This window comes from Olea europaea, unplaced genomic scaffold, assembly GCF_002742605.1.
Source record: "Olea europaea var. sylvestris unplaced genomic scaffold, O_europaea_v1 scaffold93, whole genome shotgun sequence".
Taxonomy (NCBI): Eukaryota; Viridiplantae; Streptophyta; class Magnoliopsida; order Lamiales; family Oleaceae; genus Olea; species Olea europaea.
Window position 1 is genome coordinate 529,120 of NW_019267788.1, and position 13,124 is coordinate 542,243.

Sequence of the window (13,124 nt, forward strand, 5' to 3'; positions counted from 1 at the left end):
TAACGTGGAGAGATACGAATTTACTGCTTTAGAGCCACCACTATTCGCCCTAAAGTTTCAGCAAATATAACAGTTCGTTCAACAACAAATTCAAATTGTAATCAAGGGCAAAATCATCCAGAATTTTCTGCACAACCTGAAACATTAAACCAAACACTTTAGTACGTTCAGGGAATCAAAATAATTGAAATGGCACGAAAAAACCACGCAGAAACTCCTCCACGCGCTGTTACCGGACAGCCACGCGCCGTCGTCGCCGCGCCTCACCACCGAAGGCGCCTCGACCTGCTGAGTCAGAATCTGCCCTCAGTTTCTTCTACAAGTCAGCCGTTTGTCCGAAAATAGCAGATGCAGGTTCGGCCCTTTTGCAAAAAATCGCGAACCCGTCCCCTTTCTTGGTTGATTTCTTGCTAGAGAAGATGACCCATGCTTTGATACCAGTTGTGAGGAGTAATTCCAGCAATAACCAAGGTGATACCGGGCTTAGTTTTCACCATATATCGACACAACCTCGATTGAGACAACACCCAACTTCCACTTCCTTTCTTCCCACATACGGTTGCTATCTACACTCACAAAGAGTTGGCCAAGATGAAGAACAATATAGCCCAAGAGAAACCACACAGGTTATATGAAGGAAAGAGGTCGAGAATCAATGTCACAGAAAGAGATGGAGTGTTCTTCATAGTGGAGGCGTGGAGGAGCCGTAGGTTATAAGCTAAATGAGTGACCGAAAAATGGTAAGTTATGTTAGGTTAACTTAGTGGTCCAAACAAGGCTCAACACAAGGTAATGGGCTCCAAATGAATACCATTGCTCTCCAAGTAAATGGGACAGGCCATGAGCAACACTATTAAAATAGGTTGCTTCTAACGGTCCATAGAGAATTGGGTTGGGTTGTCTCGATGATAGTGTCGACATATAATTAAATCATATGGCCAAGGCCGATTGATAATAAATAAAACCGAGGTTACATTATTGTCCGGGAGGTCGTTTGACAACAAATTGCCTAACAGTTGTTGTTTTACTTTATTAACTATCAGACTTTACGATCGTCGAATGTTTTCTTATGTTTTTAACAATCAATTATTTTGTCATTGAATATAAATAGACATTTTGGAGAATTTTTTTTGATTTGGCCCCCATTCACAACGATCAATTTTAATTTAGTCGTAGAAAATATGGAATCAACAACTATTATTTTGGTCATTATAAAATATTTCCAACTAATTTAAAATTTGGTAATTCATCATCCTTTTGCTCCAACCAAACTTAATATTTAGTAGTTAAAAACAGTTTTTAATGACCATATTGATCTGGTCGTAAATATTAGTTGTTAAATATTATTTTTCTTATAGTATCTCTATAGTTTAAACTTGGAATTTACACCTTCATTTTAAACCTTTCTTGCGGATTTGGTTTTTTGTCATGTTTCGTGAAATCTTTACAAAAAATATGGGTAATTGACGCAAAATGTACCTATTGTTTTGACTTTTGATTTAGGCACTCAAATTGACCAATATTATTATTATTATTATTATTTTTGTATAGAAGGTCCTTACTATCTATTTTTTCGTCAAAACATTGCAAATTATTAATTTATTCTCCTATTAAATTGTTTTACGTGAAACTCTTTTTTTCCCCCCCTCTAAACTTGAAATTTTAGATGCATTTTTTAATATTATTTCTTTCTTTACTATTTGTTTATTTAACTAAAGAGGGTAAATTAGTTATTTTATAGTACTTTAATGGAGAAAATTAACAGTAAGGACTTTTTGTGAAAGGTCGATCCGAGTGCCTAAATGTTAAAATTGAAACAATATGAATGATTTGCGCAATGAAGGCGAACAATGGTAACGTTCTGTGCCAATTATTCGAAATGAGCAACTGACCATTTATAAAGTTGAACCCCAACTTTGAAGGTCCCCACCGCCCCGCCCCTGGAGTATCGCGAGGGAGGTATATCGCGGGATGTGTCTCAATAGGCCGGGAATAAGAATTTGCTTATACACTTGTGCCTACAAATAGTCAAATTCCATATCTCAGGAATCGAACCCTCACACTGTGGCTGACTACCTCACTCCTGTCCTTTACACCATTGTGTTATACCCCGGAGGGCAACAACTGACCATTTATGTATCCACGTTATGCATAACCATTCAAATAAACAATTAAATCTTGATCTCATATACCCAATGAACGCAAAATGTTTATTGAACGTGAAATGGCCATGTGTATTTAAAAGGATCTAAATTGTCCAAAATAATTCATTTATTCTAAAACGAACAAAATGATGATTACAAATTTTATTTGGAAATTAGAATAAAGTAAAATTCTCAATGTTCATTATACATGTCCATCTAATTCGATATTGACTTTAGAATCGGATGCGCTTACCCAGTGAGAAAGGCCTTGATCCTACCAATTCCATGTTGCGCCATCCAAAATGCTTTCGTTGGCTCAAGATGGTTCCACCACGAGACGAAAAGGGCATGAAAAATCTCTATTCTCATTTGAGGATCGATTATCACGATCACTTAAGTCATGTGACTTTTAAAGTCTGAATAGACGTTTTTTTGCTGATTGAGACACATGGATGCCACGGTTTTAAAAGGGTTGGAGCTCTTGTGTGACACTTATCCAAAAATTGGAGACCCTGGTGGAGGTTTTACCTTCTCTTATTGGCACAATTTTTTATTATAATAAAGATAATACTGTAATTGATTTAATTGCATATGTTCACAACACTTTCGTTGACTTGCTAGTTGATTTTTTCTTTTTCTTTTCTTTTTTTTTCCCCATAAAAAGTTTTAAAAAATGGTAAATTATTATATATAAAAACGCTGAACATGAACATTATTCACCACTGTATTAAGTTTTTGTCATCCTTCTCATTTCATCAACTACATACTTAAATTACTTTCAAGAAACTCTTTAAAAATGCTCTATAGAGTATGTTTGATTTTTCAAATTTAAAAAGCTGAATCCGCTCTCTTTAGTTAAATACATTCAAAATTTCAAATTTCAATGTTCCAATATTGACCCAACTAAATAATATACACAAAGAAAATGAAAAAAAGTAATATAATAATCTGAAAGGAAGTTGGTAAAATAGAAGAAGAGAAAAAGCGGTAAATACATATTGTGAGTAATAAAATTAAGTGCCGAAGATAAATAGGCTGTTTGGAATATTTAAATTTTTTATTCTCTATATGTATAGATGCACTCTAAATTGTAAAATATGCTTTTTAAAAATAAAGAGTTTCTGAGATATATCCTTATTAGAGATAAATTTCTTAATCTTTTTATTAATATTATTTTGGCTCCTCAACATTTAAAAATGGGATTTTAGATTTTTAACTATTTTAATTTGTAAGTCCAAATTTTCAGGTGACGAAAATCATCAATTTGAACATTTAGTTCGCTTGTTATTTAAAGATAGGAGGATAAAAACGTCTAAGCCCTTAATTCTCAACTTTCAGCCACGTACAATTTTAACGTCCACATTGACTTTCACGTAGGGATTAAGATTCACAAATTTATATAGATTAGAATCTGAAACCTCATGATTGAAGGCGAAGGAAAAAAACCAATGTTATCAAAAACAGCTTGACTCGGTTGGCTGGACTAGTAAAATTGAGAATTGTGCCCAAAATTGGGCCAATCATGCCTAATTAACTGCTTATGACTAAACTGTTTAAAAATCCACTGAATCAGTCGATTTAATTGTAAATCGCTGAACCGATCGCAATTTTGTTGCTTTCCCCTTTTTTCTTAGTTTAAAAAATTTCAATTTCATGAATGGACCTCATAAATTACAATTTAAATGGCCATAAAGAAATATTGGATGACAATGATAAGCTCCTTTTATAAATACACATCTCTCAAATGGTTTCATAAACTTCTAATGTGGGGATAATGCATTTTATAGATGCATTTCTCTCAATGATTTCATAAACTTTCAATGCCATACAACAAAAATGTCAAAATGACTATCAAAATCATTTTTGAAATATATGTCTAATTAATTAATTTGATTTAAATCCCAACTACCTAAATTGTAATATACACGTCATCTTTTCATTTATTTAATTTTCAATTTTAACTTAAATTGCATTTGATTATTAATATATTAATGTTAGATATCATTTTCTATAAATTTAAATTATTTTAATTTAACAATGCAAACTATTTTAACATATTAATTTTTAATTTTTGAATTATCGATAATAATTGTAAGATAACGAATCTAATTAACAAATTACCAATATGAAAGTTTAAAAAAAAAATTCATTTTTATAGTATTTTATTATTTTTGTACGCATTTTTTGTATTCGGTTTACTCCCAATGGAACCTTTCACCTTTTTCGGGTCGATTTTCGAACCATTGTAAAAAAAAAAAAAAAAAAAAAAAAAATAAATGCTACATTAATGAACAGTTGAAGAGCCAGGGCTTAATTTTCCTCACTTAAATCGAGGACGTGGCAGTTTTACCTCCTCATGCTTGGACCGTAGGCGCATTAAAGCAGTTTAATACGCACGGGGCACGGCTGGCAGCTGCTTGTTCGGATCCTCGCCCGTGATATTTTCTCCGGTTTGATCCATTTTAAGCTAGAGTTGCTTTTTCTGAACTGCACGTCCTCAATCAATATTGCAGATTATTGAATTTCACCAAAGTGCGATGAAGCTGAATTTTATTGCGCAGCGGGTTTTGATGTCAAACGCATATCTCATGCCGTTCTCAAGAGCCCGCATGTTTTCAAGTTCATCAATGTCTGCAGTTAAGAGATGGGAAGGCGGTGTTTCAATGATTCAAGGTGCCTCCAGAGGCATTGGCCTTGAATTTGTGAGCCCATTTTTCTCAACTCCGTAAAAATGGTTATTCTGATTTTAATTTTTGATCTGGATATGGGCTTTGACATTTTTTTCAATTGTACACTGTTTTTTATCTGCTTGGCATAAAATCGGTGTGTAAGAGGGACAAAATCACTGCATACTGCAGTGCGAATTGTAAATTATTCTCGATAAGCTATATATATTTCTTGGAACGACTGAATTTTTGTTGTTTTAGTATTTGCCTTCAGGACTTATGATCAGGGCAGATTATTCTTTTCTTCTTGATATTGCTATTTTAAACTTACATTGCGTGCAGTCGTGCACAATCTTTATTTTATTGACTTAAATGTTTTTCTACACTGCTTGTGATTATTTGGGAAGTTGACAGTTGATTTCTAAACTATCTCCTTTGTTAGAAATCATAAAAGTCATAGTTGTTAAGGTTTGGGTCTTTGAATTTCCGAGCAGAAAGAAGAATTTATCCCCTTATTTGTCGTCTTCCATTGTTGCAGTCTGCATGAAATTACATAGAAAAATAGGAATGAATGACAACTTATGGTTACTTTTGAATTATAACCCTGTTATTTCCTCGTATAGGTTAGACAACTGTTGGAGAAGAATGACAAAGGCTATGTTGTTGCAACGTGTCGAAATCCTAATGGGGCAACGGGACTTCTGGAGTTGAAGAATAAGTTTGCTGAACGCCTTGATATTCATCAGTTGGATCTTACAATTGAAAGCACTATGGAGGTATTCTAGCTCTCTTCCCGTTTGCTGATTGGATTACATATCAAACTTGAAGCATAAACTTATAGATTATTTTATATGATAGTAGCACGTTAAGAGCACTTTTTAAGCTTAGCCAAACCCATTGCTGTCCACTGTTAAGTTTTATATACACTCAGCGGACCTCTCGGGCTTGTTTTTATCATGAATGCTTTACATTTCATACTTTGTATACGTCAAATTTCAGGAAACAGCGAAGTGTTTGAGAGAGAAATATGGTTATCTGAATCTTCTTGTTAATGCATCTGGCATTCTTTCAATACCAGATGTTCTGAAGCCAGGTAGATATTGTTTATTGATTTCTCATTTTGGATTTTTTGCATTTCAGTGAAAGCATAAAAATGATCTAAAAGGCATAAAGCAGAATCAGATTTTAACTTTGTTCCTTATGAAATTGGACTGATTTTTAACGTGTTATTATAGTTAGCTTACTGGTTTCCATTCTAGACTTGGTAAAATGATTTTCTTCACTTCCAGTACAGAAACAACGTTGAGCAAAGTAGAGAGAGCATCCTTGCTTCTTGCTTATGAGATCAATGCTGTTGGTCCTGTTTTGGTTGTCAAGGTCTCTCTCTCTCTCTCTGTATTTTTTATTTTTTATTTTTGATTTTTTTAAGAAAGATATGATAAATTAGGTTTAGGTTTGGGTGCATTGTCTTATTAAGTCCCTGTTAGATCCCTGTTATTCTCCTTTAATCTACTATTCGAAAATACATTTTTAGCCAAAAATTGAGCTCTAAAATGCTCTAAGCAATTATTTTAGTTTTAAAGGTACATTGTTTCAGATACAAATGATCTTCGGCAGAAATCATATTTCCAACTCAGAAATTGAATATATCTTCAGTTACTTGTATTTATTTCATTAGTATATAGCATAGACGCATATTATAGTTTGATTTCTTACCAAGAATTGTATTGCAATTTCTCGAGACAAAGTTCCTCTGTTCTCATTCTTGAAGAAAAATGGTTTCGATCCTTATATTCTTGCATTGATTCAGAAACTTATTTATGTAACTAATTCTACTGTTTATGATTCGTATGAACAGCACATGTGGCCCTTGCTCAAGGTTGAAGGTGGCTCTGGGATGAATAGAGATTTTGCTATCGTTGCCAACATCAGTGCCAGGGTTGGATCAATTGGAGATAATCGTCTTGGAGGATGGCACTCATATAGGGCATCTAAGACTGCACTTAATCAGCGTATGAATCTTTGCTATTTTCTGGGACCCTCGTTTGGATTTGGCATTTTCTTTCTCAAACTATAAGGGTGTGTTTGATTACATTTATTTTCCATGGAAAATATCCGTTTTCCACCCAAATTTCTACTTGAAGTGTTTGATTGCTATTTATTTCCATGGAAAATATTTTCCAACTTTTGAAAATATGCCTAATTTTCTTTGTTTTTAAGGAAAACTTTTTCCTTGAATAGAGGTGGTTTTTATTTTCCACAAAAGATGGAAAATATTTTTTTTCTATGTGATATTTTCTATGTCAATCAAACACACTCTAACTTCTCTGATTTTGTGTCTTATGCGTCTTAAATCTCAAACTAGAAAGTAACAAGATAATTTTTTTTTTTAGTTAGGAAACTAAATGAAATGTAAGTGGGTTTCTTTATAGTTCATTTTAAATGTATAATCCTCTTGGCTCGAATCTGAAAAGAAATAGAGATTATGTTGGTCCTCTTAGTAATGTTTCAATGCTAAAAGTAGCGTCGGCTTCTGAATCTTAACCAAATTCTATCGATGCTTCAATGCTTGCAGTGACCAAGACTATCTCTGTGGAATTTGCACGCAAGAAAGATCCAATTATATGCATTTTATTGCATCCGGGCACGGTAGATACTGATTTATCTAGACCATTTCAGGGAAATGTTCCAGAAGGCAAGCTCTTCACCAAAGAGTTTTCCGTCCAGAAGCTGTTAAGCATCATTAACAATGCTAAGGGATCAGACAATGGCAAGTTTTTTGCCTGGGATGGTCAAGAAATTCCGTGGTGATTTTATCTATATTTTGAACACATCAGTGTAAATCAATATCTTGTGAAGATCTGTATCTTTCTATAAAGGATCATCTCTTGCCGGGAATTCTTTAAAAGAAGATCTGCCGATCATCTTGAAGTGTCCTCATTTTTTTCTGAGAATTTTCATGTCATTGTTCTGGGTTATATATATATATTTTTTTATCATGGCACGTTCTTGTAAGAAAATAACTATGATAATACATGAGAAAATAGTCGAATCCACTTATTTTGGTTAAGTGACTACTCTGGAAGTAATTGAACGAAAGAAGGTATGGCTCTTGTGTCTTTTCCTTTTGTTCTTCGCCCTGTGAGGGCAGAACTTCACTTATCGCGCATCATGTCATTGGCTAATGAATCTTAAGGATTACCAGAGCCAACTAGAAAGGTAATGAAATACTGTAGCATGTGCAATAGATGAAATTTCGCTTGATTCTAAATAGGAAGTTAAGTCCATAGTGTACAATATAACAGTGAAGATTTGCACAAAACAGTGCGTCTTATTCAACAGCTATTGCATTCTCAACATCACCGCAATCTTCGATCATCTCCGAAGCGTGCACCTCAGTGGATCCTGCAAATTGAGTATCGATTTTAGACCTTTTCATATACAAATTAGTAGGATACATAAACAGGAAATTCGATCAGATGGTGCTGGCACCTACGTTTCACAGTTGGTGTGCATGGAAACAGGGAAACCAACTTTGATCTTGCAAGCATTGGGGATCTGGCTCAAGAACTTTTCCTGAACTCCGGCAAAGTTCTTGACGCCGGCCTTGAGGCACCGGCAAATGACCTTCTTGTCATTGACAGATTTCACGCTCTGTGCGAGCTGTTGCAGGCCACTGCAGCATGCAGCAGACGGCTTTGCAGCCTTCCCAGTGGCGAACGAGATACAGGCAGCTGCCTTCATGTCGACTGTGCCACATGGGATGGCTGCATTGCTGAAATGAGCAAAGCAGTAGAGAAGGGAGAGGACAAAGACCATGGAGAAGACAGCACTCTTCATTTCTTGTATTTGGTGTTGAGTATATTGGGAGTCTTCAAATTTTGAAGGATATTGTATTGATGAAGAGGGTTGGGGGATCATTGGGTTTATATAGAGAAGGCCAGGGTGATTTTGAACATTGGGTTGTGTAAATTGAGGTTTCCAATACCATCTGATGGATAAAATTTAGCAGGTGGGCTCATTGGGGTTGACTTTTGCAGCATCTTTCATTATTCATGCAAAATTTGTAGGACTCGATATCACATGTATCAAGTAGGGGGTGGGAGGTGGGGGGTGAAAACGACATTTTAATCTTAAGGGCCTATAATTTAATGTCGTTAGTGCTGTCATCTAGACTGGTGAAACAATATTCCTTTGGGAAAATTTAATTTGAATGTGCAAATTTTGGCTTGATTATGCTTAATGTGGTCTCATTAGGGTTAGTGGTTCACAATTGGACGAGTTGATAACCGTGACATGCATCAGTGTTAGAAATAGTTCTTAAAAACTTAAACTTTAAGATATCACATTTATTTATTAAGCTCATATTTGATAGAAACTAAAAATAAAATTTTAATTTAAGTAAAAGTTAACAACTAATATTAATTACTCATTTTATGAGGCTCACGACTTTTCGATCACATATTTAATCAAATCTACTAGAAATCTAATTTTAATTCTGACTAAACATGGGCTAAATTTAGAGTTCAAACCCCCATTCAGATTCAGTTTTATCATTAGAAGCCCAAAATGCTCAATTTCGCAAATTGATAACAATGAAAATCAAACTCAATGTTTTGGACGCTCTAACACGATGTTGGACCATCTCATTTAAAAGTTTAAACTATAGAGATTCTATTTATTTATTTCATTTTAGTCTTCAAAAACACGTAATCATTTTGACCCTTTTTGACAACTAAATTCTTAATCTTTAAATTTCGTAACACTTGATAGAACCATTAGTTTAAATTATATATATTTTAGTTTTACATAAACTAAATAAATTTATTACAATCAACTAAATCTTACATGGTGGTGCCTATTCTAGGGCCTTGTTCAAATGGGTAAAGATACTTGTCGAGGGCCACATAGGCTCTGGATAGGCACCCCCTATAGGTGTAGGGACGCCATGTCCAGGGCCCATGTGGTCCTAGACGTATAGCACCTCCCTTGTTCAAATTCCATGTTTTTATTCAATTCCAAACCAATGTCCCTGGATGCATCCCCAAAATCTACTTAATCTTAGCTAGAGTAAGTGAAATAATCTACCAAACCCAGAAAATCAAATTCCATTCCAATCAATAGTTTGGAAGTATGGCTGAGTGGCTGCCTTTTTGTTAGCAACTAGCTTTCATGAGATTACATAACACTCTTTTATCAATCATATATGGTATTCAACAATATCTTATTCATGTGTTCAAGGAACATCGTGTTGGCTTTGAAGCAGCTGCATGCCTTTTGATTTTGCAAAATATTGAATCTCATGCTCCAAAGTCCTATCAAAAAGGCAAATAGTTGATCCCCCCAAACTATGCGCTTCATGCTGATGCTTAGAGCCTTGAAATATGATGACATATTTTCTTCCATTCCTTCGGCCTTTTCTCTTAAACAAGAGATCAAAGTGATCCTCTTTCGTTTTTCCCAATAAGTGGATGGCTTTGCACCATTGGATATTTGGACTAAACTGTAGTACATATAAGATACACTGGCTACCCAAAGAAGGGGGAAAAAAAAAAAAAAAAAAAAAAGGGGCCGGATTTATTATCCACTTAAAAGATTTCACCAACAAAAATCAAAATTTATAAAAAAAAAAAAAAAAAAAGTTTTGTTTTAAAGGGGAAAAAAAAAAAAAAAAAAAAAAAAGGGGTCCTAACAATGGAGATTTTAATATCTCAATCGTAAGGAAATTATGACCTCACTTGAGTTTACTCATGTTATATAGTTAATTTAGTTGAGACAGGGAAGCCAACTTTAATCTTGCGAGCATCAGCAAAGTTTGAGCCATTTCCCTCCTCTCATTGCTAGGCAATTAGCCTATTTTTTCTAGATAGCTATTAAAACTTGAGATCCCATCTCAAAAGGTTAATCTTATTAAGAATAATAGCTCAAAATCTTATAAATTGGTCTATATTTTTATTTTTATTCCATGTGAAGTTTTATTCCTTAACATACCATTGCAAGATGATTGTTCGCTTGAACAGATCAATTTTGAAAGGGAAAAATTTATTTCTAAGAAAGTAAGTATACCCCTTTCAAAATTAAGAACAAAGGTTTAAAATTTCAAAAATTAGATTTTTTAAAATTTTATTTGTAAATTAATTTATTAAGCATATATTTTATTAATTTAATATAATTAGTTCATAGTTTTTGGACATAGATTAGTTTTTAGTCACAACTTATCAAATTATTGACCACAACTTATTTCTCGTTCACAAATAGAAAATTTTATAGGTAACAGAATATTTTTCGATCATGAATCCAAAAATTTTATAGGCTACAGATTATTTATCAGTCACATGTTCAAAACTTTATTGGTCACAACTCATTTACTCGTTGCAAATTATTGGATTATTTGGTCACGATTAATTTTTCGATCACAATTTAATCAATCGTGAATCACAATTGGGAGTCACAGCCACAATTTTTAGGTTACGTATCCAATTGTAAGTCAAAATTCACAATTGGGAGTCAGTCACAGTCACCAACACCAACACTACAATTGGGAGTCACAGTCGCGGTCCACACAAACATTAGATCCTTCGAGATCCGCTACCACAGCACCTGAAACAACCCACCTCAACACTTCAAACAAACCACTGCCACCCTTTGAATATTGCCAACGAACTCCCACCGCCAGATTAGCACCCACCGCAACACCGCCACCATACAGACACTGTCGTTGCCACCACGCAAAATCCACGATCACCACAGATCTGGGGATCTATAGCGCACTACTACTGCATGAAATCTATGACGTTGCAACTATCGCAGCGCAGCACCACCATACAAAATCCACAACGCTACAACGAAAGGGGAATCTGCAGTGCACCACTACCATGCCATTGCCGTCGCACACACTATCATAGCCTCACGCCACCTCCGTCGCACACACACCCACCCCTATTTCGTGACAGTGGTGCGAGCTGCGCCGACGACAGAGATGGAGAGAAGAGAGGAATCGTATTGATCTGCACAAGGTGTCCCCATATTCACCATGCCACGTCGTCGTGATCTACACTGCATCTCGCGACAGTGGTGCGAGCTGCGCTGCCGGCAAAGATGAAGGAGAGAAGAGAATGACGGTGAGAAAAGAGAGAAGAGAGGGATGGTAAGAGACGGTTTAGAGAGAGAAAATAATGGAAAGATATAAATTAGAGTCTGTGCTTGAAATTATGTGCTTTAATTTATTAAAAACATCTGATTTTTGAATAAACAAACATTGGGCTTGATTTGTGAAGTTGGGATTTTGAACATAGGAAGGGTGTAATTTCCACATTTTGAAATTTGTGTACTCATTTATTTTAGTCTTAATCAAATCAAATTATTCATTGGAGTTTAATCGGCTCCAATACTATGTTATGGCTCATGGTTTCATCTTAAAAAATCAATCTTGTTAAGAGGGGTAACCCAAATTTCTATGTTTTGGTCTATAACAATATTTCACAGATTTCAGAATCATCCAAGAAGATCTCTAACTCCAGATGTTTAAATTCTTCAGCATCGACCTTATCTAATAATACTTGAGACCCTGTTTGATAGTCATTTTGTTTGGAAAGATTAAGTTTTTGAATAATAAATTTTTTAAGAAAGTGTAGTAAAAAGTAGAATTTTTAATTTTTTTTTTTGGATTTATATGAAAAATATTTTAATATGAGAATGTGTAATTGAAAATGAATATATATGAAAAAAAGAGTTATGAAAGAATTGTTACCAAATAGGGACCAAGTTTAGTTTGATATACAGACTTATCTTCTTATCATTCCACTATTTTTGTATTTTGTAGATTCAAATTCATGTAAAAAATATCCACTCAAGTGTATATAATGAACACACAGAGCTACGGTTTTGGCATTGAGGCCACATCCATTTTCAAAACTCTTTAAGTACCTACCAAATTAATAAATTAGTTTTACTCTGTGACATTGCAACTTATGTTCAAATAGAGATAAATGTTTGAGTAGTCATGGATGAATATGTCAAAGTGAACAAAACAATGAACAAATCATGACAAACTTTAAATCATGAGAGTAAATCTTCCAGTTTTATGAAATTGTCAAGCCAAAATCCAACAATACCAAGTTGATATCGGGTTAAGTTTCCAACCAAATCGACACCACCACTATTGAGACACACCCAACTTTCTTTTTTCTTCGTCCCACCTACTGTTGTTATTCATACCCACAAAGAGGTGGCCAAAGTTAGAGCAATATCACTCAAGAGAAACCACACAGGTTGCAAGAGAGAAAGAGGCCGAGAATGAGCAGAGACCGAATCA

The 13,124-nt window shown here is 34.6% G+C and overlaps 2 protein-coding genes across 2 annotated transcripts; one reads left to right on the top strand and one right to left on the bottom strand.

The window, feature by feature from the left end:
* The first annotated feature begins 4,478 nt into the window (after window positions 1-4,478).
* Window positions 4,479-7,880, top strand: LOC111392446 (C-factor-like). Its single transcript, XM_023017795.1, has 6 exons — window positions 4,479-4,846; window positions 5,434-5,586; window positions 5,810-5,903; window positions 6,105-6,187; window positions 6,669-6,822; window positions 7,386-7,880. Exons 1-6 carry the CDS (start codon window positions 4,682-4,684, stop codon window positions 7,619-7,621), a joined length of 885 nt encoding a protein of 294 aa, XP_022873563.1. The 5' UTR covers window positions 4,479-4,681; the 3' UTR covers window positions 7,622-7,880.
* Window positions 7,881-8,030: 150 nt separating this feature from the next.
* Window positions 8,031-8,758, bottom strand: LOC111392447 (non-specific lipid-transfer protein D, cotyledon-specific isoform-like). Its single transcript, XM_023017797.1, has 2 exons — window positions 8,307-8,758; window positions 8,031-8,215 (listed from the first exon to the last, which is right to left on the bottom strand). The coding sequence occupies exons 1-2, from the start codon at window positions 8,729-8,731 to the stop codon at window positions 8,206-8,208; spliced, it is 435 nt and encodes a 144-aa protein (XP_022873565.1). The 5' UTR covers window positions 8,732-8,758; the 3' UTR covers window positions 8,031-8,205.
* Window positions 8,759-13,124: the final 4,366 nt, after the last annotated feature.